General features: G+C 35.9%; 1 protein-coding gene across 2 annotated transcripts; it reads left to right on the top strand.

Annotated features, from left to right (window-relative positions):
- The first annotated feature begins 523 nt into the window (after positions 1–523).
- Positions 524–14,316, top strand: dnajc10 (DnaJ (Hsp40) homolog, subfamily C, member 10). 2 transcript variants are annotated; one of them, XM_084122352.1, is made up of 23 exons: positions 524–634; positions 1,403–1,686; positions 1,771–1,936; positions 2,065–2,115; positions 2,662–2,744; positions 2,854–2,985; positions 3,065–3,158; positions 4,603–4,680; positions 4,778–4,821; positions 4,916–5,047; positions 5,634–5,723; positions 5,969–6,079; positions 6,572–6,686; positions 7,757–7,884; positions 8,132–8,248; positions 8,933–9,034; positions 9,138–9,293; positions 10,425–10,558; positions 10,642–10,695; positions 11,063–11,210; positions 12,238–12,360; positions 12,461–12,571; positions 13,268–14,316. In XM_084122352.1, the coding sequence occupies exons 2-23, from the start codon at positions 1,489–1,491 to the stop codon at positions 13,277–13,279; spliced, it is 2,379 nt and encodes a 792-aa protein (XP_083978478.1). In that variant the 5' UTR covers positions 524–634; positions 1,403–1,488; the 3' UTR covers positions 13,280–14,316. The 2 variants fall into 2 exon arrangements, with proteins under 2 accessions (XP_083978478.1, XP_083978479.1); XM_084122353.1 differs by having other exon boundaries at positions 555–634; positions 1,417–1,686.
- The last annotated feature ends 1,239 nt before the right edge of the window (positions 14,317–15,555 follow it).

Here is a 15,555-nt window from a genome sequence, read left to right as displayed (position 1 = left end):
GAGGATTATTGGTGCACACCCTCCAGGACCTGTACTCTTCCAGAGTGAGAAAGAGGGCAGGTAAAATCCTCACAGACTCCACTCCCCCTGAACACCACCTGTTTGAACTGATGCCGTCTGGATGGTGATTCAGATCACTGGGCACAAGAACAGCTTCTTCCCACAGGCCATTTCCCTCTTAAACAGTTAAATGCCTCCCGAGGAAAAATGCCTGTAAGTGCCATACCCTGCTGCTTAGTGCAATATTTTTGTAAACTCAGTTAATATTTATTCATATTATTCATAATATTGTAATGTTCATAATCTTATTATGATTAAACCTGATTGTGTCTTACTTTTAGATTGTATTATTATTTTTTATTACGATGTTTCTTGTTGTTGTATTTGTATGTGTGCACTGGAAGCTTCAGTACCAATAAAAATTCCTTATGTGTGCAAGCACACTTGGCAACAAAGCTCTTTCTGATTCTGAAATTGAGAACATCTTTTATTTTGAAAAATTACGTACTTCCGGGGGTTTGTTGTTCTCTTTCGGCCGCTTGCTTCACACTGCTGCAGTCACACCGGTGATTCGGCGAATAAGATCATGCATTAGGGCAGAACTGGTGGAGTAATAAAGAGAATTTAAGAACAGGTGAGACTATACACATCGTATCGGAATACAGGTGCTAATGTTACTTACATTTATCTCGAGGAGTCACTTGTGGCTTTTGATCAAAAGTTTAGGACCGGAATGCGGTAATTAGCCTGCTGATACAACCTAACAGACTCTGTAATCTCACATCAGCATTCACTAACACACATAAATGAATTAAAACCATTTAAGTATGGATCTAAATGTGAACTGTTATACTATACCGACTAGTCTCAAACTAGTCTGCAGCTTTAACTTTGCACACCTAACCAGAGCTGATCACTACACACTCCTAAAGCTTTCATTTACTGATTGTAAATTAGTTTCAGGCAACGGCGATTAAAATATTATGTTTGTAATGTACGTTTTATATATATATGTTTCATGACTACTGTAAGTATATATGTATGTATTAAGTTGTAAACAAGTATTGTATCATTGATCATTGAAGTCTATATTGAACTGCTTTTAATTATTATGTATATACTGTATCATGTTTTATTATTACAGTAACGATGATTGAGATTATTTTATTTAATAATGTAGTTATGGTATGTATGTATATATATATATATATATATATATATATATATATATATATATATATATATATATATATATATATATATATATATATAAGAATGGTTAGAGTGATGTGAATTATTTCATATGGCATGAGAAAGTGGCTCCGCCCTCTGTAAACACCTAGGCTACGTGTTCATTTGAGATCTCTTCTCTTTCTCTTTCTTCTTCACTCTCACTTACAAGGCTTATCAATTCAGGATGATCATCACACTCCTGTAAGCAGTTCACCTTGAAACACTGAAGATCTGCATCAACAACAACTTTCAACAATGGAGTCATTCCAAAATCATTTGAGACTTTCGAGGAAGTCATTGCTGTTTGCCTTCATCGCAGTATGGCTTTTCGTTTCCATTTCCTCCGATGAAGATTACTACAAGTTGTTAGGTATCTCGAGAGAGGCCAGTACGCGTGAGATTCGGCAGGCTTTCAAAAAGCTTGCTCTCACAATGCATCCAGATAAAAACCCTGTGAGTAGTTTTATTATGGCATGCCAACCAGACTGTGTCCTCCTTTCTTGTGACACTCTGAGAACGCTGCTATTGTCTTTTTAGAATGATGAAACGGCCCACGACAATTTCTTGAAGATCAATCGTGCCTATGAGGTGTTGAAGGACGAGGACTTGAGGAAGAAATACGACAAGTATGGAGAGAAGGGCCTGCAAGATGAACAGCAAGGAGGAAGATATGAAAGCTGGAACTATTACAGATATGATTTTGGTAATTTAGTTCTCTATGTTATGTTCTGTGTGGATGTTATTTCATAGTGTTATAATACAAAAGTAAATGTGTAGATATGCCGTACTAGTCTCTACATTGGAGAAAAACCACAAAGTTGTGTTTTTCAGGAATTTATGATGATGATCCAGAAATTACTACACTAGACAGAGGGGACTTTGGTAAGTGATCATCTTAAATTACGCTGATTATGCGGTTATATTCTGGTGAATTTCTGCAGTGTGACAATATTTCCATGACATTTCCCAGTTTTTCAAATTATGCATTCAGACATTTACTTTATATTTTCATTTGTGCAATTTTCATTATTGTTAATGGTGAATGGTGATTGTCATTAGTCTCTAGAGATCACTAATAATCTTATACTGTATTACAGAAAAAGTATTTAATTTAGCACAAATTAAATGCTGTTAATTTATATTTCACATTGTATTAATGAGTTTGAGTTTTTTTATTACTTGAAGAATTGGAAAGGTATTATGTTTAAAATAATAATAAAGAAAATAATACAGAAAAGGCTAAAAATAGATTTTCTTTATACAAAATTTGTTTTTATTTTGAATTTGGGGAGAGATATGACCTGAAAATTTCTTGTTAGGTTTTTTTTTTAATCCCTTTTCAGCTGATCTTGTGATATTCAAATAGAGGCCTAACCTGTTTTTGCAAATGGCAGAGTGTTGTGACACCGGTTTTGTCTTTTTCCACAGATGCAGCTGTAAATTCTGGAGAGGTCTGGTTTGTGAATTTCTATTTCCCACGCTGCTCGCACTGTCACGAGCTTGCCCCCACGGTGCGTAACTGTATTTTCTCCTCTTAGCTACTTCCTCCTCAGAGCACACAATTCAGAATTGTTCTAGGTACTGTAGTTGATTTGACTGACAAGTGAACGCACCCCACAGTGGCGGGAGTTTGCTAAGGAAATGGACGGTGTGATTCGGATCGCTGCCGTGAACTGCGGTGATAATGGCATGTTGTGCCGTAGCAAAGGCATCAGCAGCTACCCCAGCCTCTATGTGTTCAGAACGGGAATGGTGAGGACATTCTGTCTCTATCAGTATGTGATACATAAGATGTGTATAATCTGAAATATAAATGTAATCATGCCAACAGAATCCAGAGAAATACTATGGCGACAGAACAAAATCAAGCCTCACCAAATTTGCAATGCAGTTTGTGGAGAGCAAAGTGACGGAACTATGGCAAGGTCTTTTATTTTTATTTTTTATTATTATAAATGTATGTTAAAGGGGTCATGACATTTGCCTTTGATCTTTTGACAAATAAGAGCTCTTTGTTCCATTAAAACATCCTGCAATTTTAAAGCATCCTCCTCATTATAAACAAAGCATTTATTTAATCAGTCTCCAAAAATGACTCATTTGGATATTGTGGATTTTGACGTCACATGGACAAATACATTTGCGAATGCCTGCCTCCAGGGCAAGACATCAACGAATATTTATACATCATCGCACCATAGGCCCCGCCCACTGGCATTCAGTCACTGACATTTGCCTACACTGGATGTGAGCGTTATGTCAAAAGTAAATAGAACCCATTATAATCAATGACACTAGATACACTGTATCCAATTATGTGGAAAATTATTATTTTTACGAAAATGTAAGCATGTTTCCTTCCAATTCCTGTTACAGTAATGCAAAAAAAGTAATTCTTCAGTGGGTTAATAAAGGCCTTCTGAAGTGAAGCGATGGATTTTTGTGAGAAATATATCCATATTTGAAACTTTACAAACTATAATCACTGGCTTCTGGCAATGGTCATATGCGCATTCAGTAGAAAGTCGAATCCCGACGGAAGGGTGACCTTTGACCCGACGTATGACGTAGGCATAGCTTAAGCTTAGGTGAGAATAGATGCCTCCTGTGAAAACCAAGTATTAAATATGGATATTTTTCTTACAATAACCCATCGCTTTGCTTCAGAAGGCTTTTATTAACCCACTGGAGTGGTATGGATTACTTTTATGATGGATGTATGAGCTTTTTGGAGCTTCAAAAACTTGTGCGCTATTAAATGCCATTACAAAGCTGGGAAGAGTCAGGATATTATTTAATATAATTCTGATTGTATTCGGCTGAAAGAAGAAAGTCAGATGGGATGGCTTGAGGGTGAGGAAATTATGGGAAATTATGGAATTATGTGAGTAAAACTATTCTTTTAAAAAATGGATCTTTCAAACAGGGTCAGAATGAGGGTTGAAAATAATAGTTTTCCCACTTTTATATATTTGTTTTTTTGTGCAAAAAACTTAACATTATAAGTGAACCTCATGGAACACATTAAAATAATTTATTAAAAATCCATGTCGTGACCCCTTTAATACTTTTCCTTTTTGTGCAATTTGGCGTGTTTAGATACCTTTTCACTCTGTATTTACTACTGTCTGTCCTTAAATAAAAAAAAATTAAAAAAAATTATATTGTGTATAAATAATTTTTTTTTTCATTGTGCAATTATTTTTATGAAAATGTAAGCATGTTTCCTCCCAATTCCTGTTACAGTAATGTAAAAAAAAAACTCTTATATTTTTATATAAAGTATTAATATAACATTAGGTTTGTTTAGTCTTTTATGTTGTACTGCCTGTACTGATTTATGCTGAAAATTTTCATTTTCATTTTCAGGGAACATTTCCAATGAGCTTGATCGGGCATTTGCTGAAAGAATCGGCTGGTTGATAAGTTTCTGTGCAGACACTGGGGGTGAGACAGCTACTAAACCTTAAGGTTAAAAATGCAAATTCAAAACCTTGTTTTCTTAAAATATCACTAAAATTAAAAAAATATTAAATGTTCATAGATTGTCCGGAACCTCAGACAAGACGGAAGCTAGCTGGAATGTTGGTAAGCGTTGAGCTGATCAAGTTTAACCAGATTCAATTCAAGTATCAATCAACATTTGTCTCGTGAGCACGAATGAACATGTTTCTCTCTGCAGGATGGTCTGGTCAATGTAGGATGGATGGATTGCTCCAAACAGGCAGATTTGTGTGAGAGCTTTGAGATCACCACTAGCACAACGGTCCTCTTTCCCCCTGGCAGTTCCCTTGCTCAGAAAGGCAGTGTATTGGTAGGGAACTTCTTTCTAAGGGGGTGTTTACATGACACTTTTCAACTAAAAACAGAAAAATATTAATGCTTTTTGGCCATTCATTAACACAACAACAGTTTTGGGGATCTGAAAATGAAAACGGGTTCCAAAGTGCACGTTTTTGAAAACAATACCATTATTGTCTCCGTTTAAAACTACAAAAACGCAAATTTGTGAAAACAGTCACGTCATGCGCGCATGTGTATTACATGTTCAGTGAGGTTTATAAACGCTTCTCCAGCAAAGTGTAGATTTACTGCTTGTATTCACCGCTATGTAGAAGAATGCAACTGTGTGCAGCCGTGTAGTTTTTCTTTACAAAGTGACATTGCCAACTACTGACCTGGCATGCATAATACAGTGTTTTTAGTCGTTTTTGTGGATCCGAGTGGACGGAGATCATTTTGACAACGTTGTCGTCTGTACGCTAAACTTTTGTTTCCGTTTTTACTGCATTGTTGTTGTGTAAACATACCCTAAATATTGCATCCTGTCCAGTTGTAGTAGTTCTTAATTGAGCCAATCTGATGGGCTGGTTTTCATTTTGATTTTATTAACTTTGCAGTTTATCCAGAGTTTGGATACTAGAGATATATATGCACAAGTGTTGCAGCATCTGCCTGACCTGGAGATTCTTACAAAGAGCAGCTTTGAGGTAAGTGTGCAAGTGATTTTTAATGAAGATCATAAGAACAAGGGAAAGCTGTACGAGAAGAGTTGTTTGCACTGAACTGAACGTAGTCCTGTACCGCACCCTGAACTACCTGCCGTATCACTGTTTACACAGTAACGATGAAATATGATTGCGTGGCATAATTATGTGCATCTGTTTGGAAATGTCATGAAAGATACCCTACTAATGATCAGGGGTTTTTTTTTTTTCTGATTTTGTAATTTCAGCATAAATTGGCTCATCATCGATGGCTCATCAGTTTCTCCTTTGGACACAACAATTTGGCAACACACGAGTATAAAAAACTAAAAGCTCTTCTTAAGGACTCTAACATACAGGTTCTTGATTTCTTTTTTTTTCTTGACTTTCATGATTTTATTTAGAGTTAACTTAAAAAATGAAATGATTTCTTCTGCTCATGTTGTTCCAAACCATAAAAGTAGTAATTTTTAAGAGTGGTCATGCTGCTTGTTACCATATCAAGCTGCAAAAAGGACCCCAAAAGCACCATAAAAGTCGTTTGTATGACTTGTGCGCAATATAATCCTAGTGTTTTGAAGCTAGGATTCAGTCTGTTTCTCACATAAAGCTATCGTATGGCTTTGAACAACTTTAGGTAAGTCGTATGGACTACTATATAGTACTTTCATGGTGCTTTCACTCATTTTTTGAGGCAGAAAATCGTACAGGTTTAGAACAACATGAGCAGCGAGTAAATGGTGACAGAACATTTGCTGTTTTTACTGTTGTTTTATGCAGTACATAGGTCACATGAGTTCTGGTATATGGTGCTGTTGTGTTGGATTCATTGCGTTCATCTGTTTGCACAGGTGGGGAAGGTGGACTGCGTCTCAGATTTAGAGCTGTGTGCTTCTCTGTATATACAGAAGCCCTGTGTGGCTGTTTTTAAAGGGGTTGGAATTCATGATTTTGAGATTTACCATGGTGAGTTTTAGTAAGACTTAATATTCTGGTTCTAAATAACAAAAACAAGTGTGTTTTAGCCCACTGATGCATTAATTATTCAAGTAAATATTGGGTTACACTTTATTTTAAGGTGACATACTGTAATATGTAAGTAATATTACTTAACTACATGTACTTACCAGTTACGGTTAGTTACTTGTAATTATGCATAATTTACTATAGTAAGTACATGTAGTAACGTGTAACTATGTCACCTTAAAATAAAGTGTTACCAAATATTTCAATGCTTGCTTATACATTAAAACAAAAAAATAATCACTCCAAATCTCTTTTTGTATTTTGAGTTACACACACACACACACACACACACACACACACAGATATTGAGAAAGAGAGCAGTCATGTTGAATTTGTTGTCATAAATATACAATGGCGCATGAAGAGGACGATCATATACACTTCCTTTCAAAATTTTGGGATAATATTTTTTTAAATATTTTTGAAAGACATCTCGTTATGTTCACTAATATTGCGAAATATTATTCCAATTTAAAATAACTGTTTTCTAGATTTTAAAATGTAATTTTTTCCATGCAAAGCTGAATTTTCGGCATCATTACTCCAGTCTTCAGTGTCACATGATCCTTCAGAAATCATTCTACTATAATGATTTGCTGCTTAAGAAACATTTATCATCAGTGTTGAAAAAAGATGTGATTCTTAATATTTTTGTGGAAGCAGCGATACATTTTTTTATTTTTTTATTCTTTGATGAATAGAAAGTTCAAAAGATCAGCATTTATTTGAAATATAATTTTTTGTAACTGTCAGTTTTGATCCTTGCTGAATAAAAGTATTAATTTCTTTTAAAAAATTCTAACCCCCAAACATAAATGGTAATGTAGTTAGTAAAGGTCAAAGGTGGTTTGGATATGTAACTACACTTCCTGAATGGCTAAAACTGTCTTTTAAAGATTTCCTGTATCAGAGGGTTAAAAGACATTAAAACCTGTAAACATTCATCCAAATTGGAAAAATTTAGTTTGGTATTGGTCTAAAATATTTTGTACTTTGTGTTAAATCTCCAGGTAAGGATGCCCTTTACAACGTTGTGGCCTTTGCAAAAGAGAGCGTGAATGCCCACGTCACCACCCTCAGGCCTGAGAACTTCCCCAGCCATGAGAAGGAGCCCTGGCTGGTTGATTTCTTCGCTCCTGTGAGTTATTACATCTAAACCTCTGCTGAAGCCTCCATCTGAACACTGATTTTCTGCTAAGCACATACTTACATTACCATGGTAACTTCCTTGATACATCAAACTCCAGTAGGGTGAGAAATGATTTTGCGGAGGCAAGCACAGTGAACATTACTGACACAGTGTGAAATTCATGCATTAAAAGCATCATTTGGATTTGTGTTTGAAATGTCGCTTCTTTATTACACGCAATTATTCTGTCCTACAGTGGTGTCCGCCATGTCGAGCTCTTCTCCCTGAGTTGAGAAAAGCCTCCGTCCAGCTCTTTGGACAGCTGAAGTTTGGGACTCTAGACTGTACTGTGCACGAGGGGCTCTGCAACATGGTACTGAGATACTCGCCTTCGCTCAAACATTGCAGAATTTGACAGTTGATTGGGCATGATGGCTTATGTGCTCAGTATTTCTAGCATAATAATGTGGTTTCTTGCAGAGCATGTTTGAGGGATTGAGATTCTCATTGGCTTCCTGTCTTAGTTAACAGATCTATTTATAGAATCATCGTAAAACCTGTTGAATCTTTGCCTCAGGAAACCACAGCATTTGACTTGTGTGTTACTTTCTCTTCAAATTGCTTAAAAGTGAAGGGTGCTATTTCTGTGCCACTAGCAGCTAAATCGCAAAACACTTTATAAAAATGAATAATGTTTCTTATACGGTAAAGTTGCAAAATTACAAAAATATTTAACTTATAATAATTTAGTATTATTATCATTATTGTTATTGATTATATTAGTAATTATTAATATATTATATATATTATAATAAATTATAATTAGTAATAATAACTTATTTAAATTTTATTATAATTGTTGTTTGAACCAGTTTCAAACACTCCCTATCTTCCTGCACTTCCTGAGATATTCCTGCCTCGCATTGCCTTTGACTGTTTATATTTCATTTATGATTATTTTAGACCTTTTCATTGTATATAAATATGTTTATTTTACCTGAGTATGAAGGTTCAGGTGACAGCCGGTTCTCATCTCTTGCATCTTTCCCTTCTTCAGTACAACATTCATGCATATCCAACAACTGTAATCTTCAACAAGTCCAGCATTCATGAGTACGAGGGCCATCACTCTGCAGACGGCATCCTGGAGTTCATAGAGGTGAGAAAGGGCTGAGGCACAGATTACGGTTACACTTCTTCATACTCTCATTCATAATTCATACACGCATATGTTTAGATGAAATAGATTGTGTCTATTGCAGGACCTTGTGAACCCTGTAGTGGTGACTTTGACCCCAGAGTCATTCCAAGAGCTGGTGAAGAGACGCAAGTCCTCAGAGACATGGATGGTGGATTTCTACGCGCCGTGGTGTGGCCCTTGCCAGGCCCTGCTGCCTGAGTGGAGGAGAATGGCACGGGTATCTGCCCTCAAATATCATACTGGCTATTACACTTTTTTACTTTTTATTACGTTTTTTTTGCAGTTGTATGTGATCTCGATGTGAAAGCCCTTTTAAAGCACTTGTCCACAAATTTAACTGTCCACGATTTAATCGTGATTTGTGATAACCACAATCATTGTGCTCTTGCCATTTATTTTTGACATTTTCACAAAATTTCATGCAAATACTAGAAATGCCATGAAAGTAATTAAGCATTTTGGGTGCACTTTCACTCATTTGTGTAATGATCTGTGTAAAGGACACAGAGATTTTGTCCAAAAGGTAATACAATTTTTTTTTAAATACAAACAAAAACTAAAAGGTCTTCCTTCATCTTAAGTTTAAAAGCAGTCTTAAGATCCTGAATGATCATATGAAATCTAGTTTACTATTATTAACTATATTATTATACCAATTAAAACATAATCATTAATATTATTATTATATTGTAATACTTATGTTTTATTATTATAGTTATATCTTGTATATTGATCAAGCACATGATTTAGTCTGCATACCACTGTTAAATAGCTGGTTTTTGCCATGTTAAAATATTAAACAAATAACTAAAAACTTATAATAACCTAACTGCATAAGTATGCACACCCCTGAACTAATACATTATTAGTTATTATAGTTGAAGTACCCTTTGATTTTATAACTGCACTCCATCTGTTTGAATAGTAGATCAGCTTGGCTTAATACTATTCTCAAGTTCAGTATAACCAATAATAATAATTGTAATTGTACTAGGTTAAAAAATCTGAGAAGTCAAATTTGCCTAAAATATTTTGTTTTCTTTATTATTTAATGTTTTAAATATTTGAAATATTTAGATTTAAGCATTATATTTAATTGTATATATTTAGTATTTGAAATATTACTCATATAATTTTAACCTGTACAATATTTGTTTTGCAAAGCCTCAAAGGTAGTCATTTTTAATATTTCCAAGTTCCGTGTGACTTTTTCTTAAGGTGTATGTATCCATTTTAAGCTTACACGTCACGTGAATAAAAAAAAAGACAATTTATTGCAGTCATTTGACAAGTAATTGCTTGCAAAAATGTCATGATCATAACTACCCTATTGCTGTGTCTGTTCTAGATGCTGAGTGGGATTGTAAACGTGGGAACAGTCGACTGCCAGAGAGACCACGCGTTCTGCCAGAGCGAGAGTGTCCGAGCTTACCCAGAGATCCGCCTGTTCCCTCAGAACAGCAACCGCAGAGACCAGTACCAGTGAGTGTACTTTACATTCCCTACCTCATATACAATTACACCTCAGTTCAACAGGTTCTGCGTTTCTCTCCCATTGTTAACAGGAGCTACAATGGATGGCACCGGGATGCCTTTTCACTCAAGTCTTGGGCCTTGAGGTGAGCTGGATTAATTATCACAAAATATCCATAAATTCGCCAGTGTTTTAATCAGCTTATACTATTTGATTGATAGTTTTCGGTAAGCATGTGGGATACTTGATTAAGTTCATTTCAGTACAACTTTACAACCTAAAAAACACGTGACATTGCTTAGAGCACCTTTAATTAGCTTAGCTATTGTTATACGCAGTGCATTGTGTCATTACCTTAGCAACATGCTAACGTAAAACTCTGCTGAATTAAAGTTGCTGCCTAATACAGAGTTACAAACCAGTCACTTTTGGTTCCATTTCTGTTAGAAAGCTGTCTATGTAGGCAGAGCTATATTACATAACCTCTAACCCATGGTGTCTTCTGTCCGTAGCTCGCTGCCTCGTGCCTCAGTGGATCTGTCACCTGAGGACTTTAAGAGAAAGGTTTTGGGAGGGAAGGATCACTGGGTGTTGGATTTCTACGCCCCATGGTGTGGCCCATGCCAGCAATTTGCCCCTGAGTTTGAAGTTCTTGCCAGGGTAAGACTAATTTGTGAAGACATCTGATATAGAACATTTACACTCCGCACAAAGTGAGAATCATATTTAAAATAGTATGCTTTTCTTTTCACAATTAAACTATAAAAACTTAACATACAATCTGTAACTTCATACTTATGTTTGTTTTTAATGTTTTTAAAGAAAGATTAAAGTTTGACAAAGTTTTTATATATATGAAGAGTTCAGATGCAAAAGCCTCTAAATGCCATCTGAAATTTTCTTCTAGAATGATCATTTTTATCAAGCTCGTATATTTAAAGTTCAGTAAATTCACTTAAAAGACAATGCAAATTACCTATTAATTGTCATTTAAGTGAAATTACTGAACTTAAATATACAAGTTTTACAAAAATGATCATTCTAAAAGAAAATTTCAGATGGCACTTTTTGCATCTGAACTCTTCATACATATATATATATATATATATATATATATATATATATATATATACACACACATACATACACACACACACACACACACACATTTTATTTCTCAATTTTTAATTTGAAACTGTTATTTTTAGCGCTTCATGTGATTGAAGTACACGTCTTCTACCTTTGTCTTTGATTGAAGCAAAAAGTATTTGAAAAATGGACAAAGTTTGTAATATTGTAATTCACCACATGGCTGGCTGGGTTTATGGCTTCTTTTTTTTAAAATCCCTATGGGGAAGATACTTCCTGAACCAAGTTTGCACTTGCTTATTTTGTAGTTTTGTGTAACTGTGTAATCTCAAGATTGTCGTTCTCAAATCATGCTGGAGAACGTGATCATCAGGTTTTGTTCATGTCAGCTCCAGTGCTGCAGTCATTAAAGCAAAAGGCCGATTCAGTTTAGACTTTTCACTCAAATAGAAAATTAAAAATGCAGTAAAAAGTGCAATTGTAATTAAAAAATGCAGCACAGGAACATTTTCACTGGCTCTTGACTAGCTTCAATCAGTGCAGGTGCTCTGATCGTGAATAATTCAAAGCATCAGTCATCTATTCCTCCCGTCTGCAGATGATGAAGGGAACTGTGCGAGCTGGTAAAGTGGACTGCCAGGCACACTACCAGACCTGCCAGAGCGCTGGGATCAAGGCTTACCCCACTGTCCGCTTCTACCCCCACCTGGGCACCACACGGGTACGGCACAAGCGCTGGCCATCGTATTGTTTCAGTTGCTCTCTGGGTTATTTCTGTACCTACTCAAACCTCTCTATCTTTGTGTCCCAAACTCTTGTAGCGAGATCATGGAGGAGAGCATATTAACAGCAAAGATGCCACCGTCATCGCAGACGTTCTCCGACAGAGACTCAAGCAACTAGCGTCACAGGGAAAGTCCTCCAAACTTAAAGTAAGATACTCGCTGCCTATTGGCTCTCACTACTTTTGGTTTAGGAATAATTTTGCTATGATCCGAACTGAATAATTTGACATGGAAAAACACACAAAAATATTTTTTAAATGAATCTCCTCATGTTGAATAACAATAATAATTGTTATTATTATTATTATTCAAAATAGGGCTGCTGATTATGGCAAATCATAATCACAATTATTTTGGTCAGTATTGAGATCACAATGAACCTGATTACTCATTGATTAAAAAAGATTTTTAAAGAAACTTTAACAGTGGATTTCCTTGAACTTTAAATATGATTTACTGACAAACAATTAAAAAATAAATGTAAAGGGTGAGAAAATAAATTAATATATTGATTGAGTTCAACTAAAATGCCAAATCACAACACATTTCTACTGACTATATGCATTACCCCTTCAATCACTGGCCATTTGTTACAAAATCCCACCCATTTGAGAGCTCGACCAATCACCATTCAGAGAAGCAAGCCTCTAGGCAGGAAGTAAAGTGATTAAAAGTCCAGTGTCAAATGAATAAGCAGATTTTTCCCAACACAAATGTAGCTAATTTTATCTCGATTATCCTGTTTTCATAATCGTTGAAAGCCAGAATCATATTTCAAAAGAACGTACAATTAATCGTGCAGCGTTTTTATTCATAGCATCTTTTTCAATTCCTTCCCTACAGGATGAACTATAGGACACATCTTGCGATCCACAGAAGCTGTTGTATGTGGCATGGTGAGAGTGATGGGAGAAAACGCACACTCATGAACTCACTTTGATGAGCGCGAGAGATTTGTTTGAGGTTTTTGACTGCCAAATGGACTGTAGAAAGGACCTCACCTCGACTGCTTCAGAGAAGGGTTTGAGGAGCGAATCAGAATTCAAAATGCACCTCTAAATGTGTTACTGATTCAAGGACAGGTCACCACAGTGCAATTATTTATGATCCTCTGTAATCTATGAATGTACTGTCAAAAAGTGTCTTCATTTCCTTACAGAGTCTGTATCAATAGATGTATTTTCTCACAGCTTCTCCATTTTCTATTGGATTTCTGTGATTAAACGGTCTGGTAAAATGTAACGAATTTTAAGAGAGTTTGATTTTACTTGGTATTTCTGAATTTTTTTGAAGACTTATTTTAATGTGCTTCTAGAACTATCATGGAGTTTGTTGTTAAACCAAATTATTGTAGAAAGCATATCACTACACTGGCGATAGATATGGTCTGTTTTATTTGTTCTTCTTTTAACCATTTTATTTTCTAGCAGCTATATTTGTTTGAAGAGATTCTTTGTAGAAGACACTTTTTTTGGTTGTTGTTATTTTAACTTTGTTTACTGATATTTCTCTATTAAAGGTGTGTGAATGTTCTCCAGGTGGCCACTAGGAGGCAGTGATTTAACATCAAGTTCTCAAAGGCCCGTTGAATTGAATTGAATTGAATTGAGGGATATTCACTATTGTTTTGTAGAAACAACAGCTTATATAAACATGACACAATGCCCTGTTTATGTTAAATAGTTCTTTCTGATATTTTTTTACTGGCTGTTTTGACTGAGTTACAATGTTGTTTTTCAATATAGGGGTTTAATTAAACAAGTTCTGTATAGCACACATTAACTATATTTCTAATATTTGCTGATAAATGGCTAAATAATTAATTTCTAAAAATAAGTTGTATGTGAAGTGGGTCCCTTTATGTTACCAGTAAAGTAATGTTTTTATAACCATTGTTTTAAGTCCCAACTCTTTGAATTATACAAGCTTTATCCCCCTTCTATCTGCACATATTCCATTAAGTGGTTCATTTATTTATGTAAATGGTTTATTAAGATATGAATGAGCACCAGGTTCAAGGTTTGGCTGGTTAGCATGGTCAGCTGGTACATGTTGCACCTACAGCATAATGGGGCCAAAAATCAATTTTTTTCATGATTTAACTTTATTTCAATAGTCCAGTTTAGACATTCTACTAACTATAAGTAACTGCAACTACATGTCAGCATTAGAGTATTAGTAGAGACTGTTGGGTTATGGTTAGTGGACATTTACTTGCTAAGTTACTTATAGTCAGTAGAATGTCTGTTTGGGAACCATCAAAATAAAGTGTTGGCAGATATTAAGCAGACAGTCTACTAATATTCTAATGACTGATGATAGTTGACATGTAGTTGCAAAGTTACTTATAGTCTTCACAAACAGAATAACTATAAGATGGGGACCATAAAAATAAAGTGTTAGCAGATATTAAGCAGGCAATCTGTACTAATTCTCTACTGACTGGTAGTTGCAAGGTTACTTATAGTTAGTAGAATGTTTAAAGTGGACATTGGCAGCCATTCAAAAGTACCTATGTAATCTGATGAAAAAATATTCAGCAAAAAACATTGAGTTGTGAATAATGTTTTGCCAGTGCCTGATTAATTTTAGACTGAGGACTTTCTTTTTTCCCTGTCTGCTGGCTTTGCTATTAGCTCATGGTAGTTGCTAGTCTGCGGTGTCTGTATAGTCATGATGGCTCTGCCTGAACAAGAGCAAAGATGGCATCAAGCAGGCCATGCACTGTACAAGGAATGGGAATGCTAAGGGTTATTTCTGTCCAGGTATTATAGACCTTGAAAACGGCACCTCTCCATTTGTTCTTCCATCTCTACAGGGACATGTGCGAGCCCGTGACGCAGCCTCCGGTCTAAGTTCATCCGAACTTCCTCCATTTTAGCAAGGGAGAAGAGAAAGGGCTTGGCGGCAGATGTTCGGAGGATGAAATGTCCAGGGGCTGTGGCAACACATCAAACTCTTTTCTTCCCCTTGTCAGTGTGAGGAGCTCCCATCATAGTGCGCAGTGTGTGTCCTGGCATGGGCGCTGGAACAGGGCTCACCCCCGCGCGGACACCAAGGACACGCTGCTTACCTTGGATGAAAGCTCGCACGGGCCTCTCGCATGCGGGCGCTGGAAGAAAATCCCTCAG

This window comes from Abramis brama (genome assembly GCF_963993115.1).
Source record: "Abramis brama genome assembly, chromosome: 8".
NCBI lineage: Eukaryota > Metazoa > Chordata > Actinopteri > Cypriniformes > Leuciscidae > Abramis > Abramis brama.
Note: the sequence above shows the minus strand (reverse complement) of the source record. Positions and strands in the feature narration are given on the sequence as shown.

Coding starts and splice junctions, on each gene's coding strand:
- dnajc10 (XM_084122352.1), top strand. CDS start 1,489: ATGGAGTCATTCCAAAATCATTTGAGACTTTCGAGGAAGTCATTGCTG. Junction 5,724..5,968: donor TTACAAAGAGCAGCTTTGAG/GTAAGTGTGCAA, acceptor TTGTAATTTCAG/CATAAATTGGCTCATCATCG. Junction 12,361..12,460: donor CCCACCTGGGCACCACACGG/GTACGGCACAAG, acceptor AAACTCTTGTAG/CGAGATCATGGAGGAGAGCA.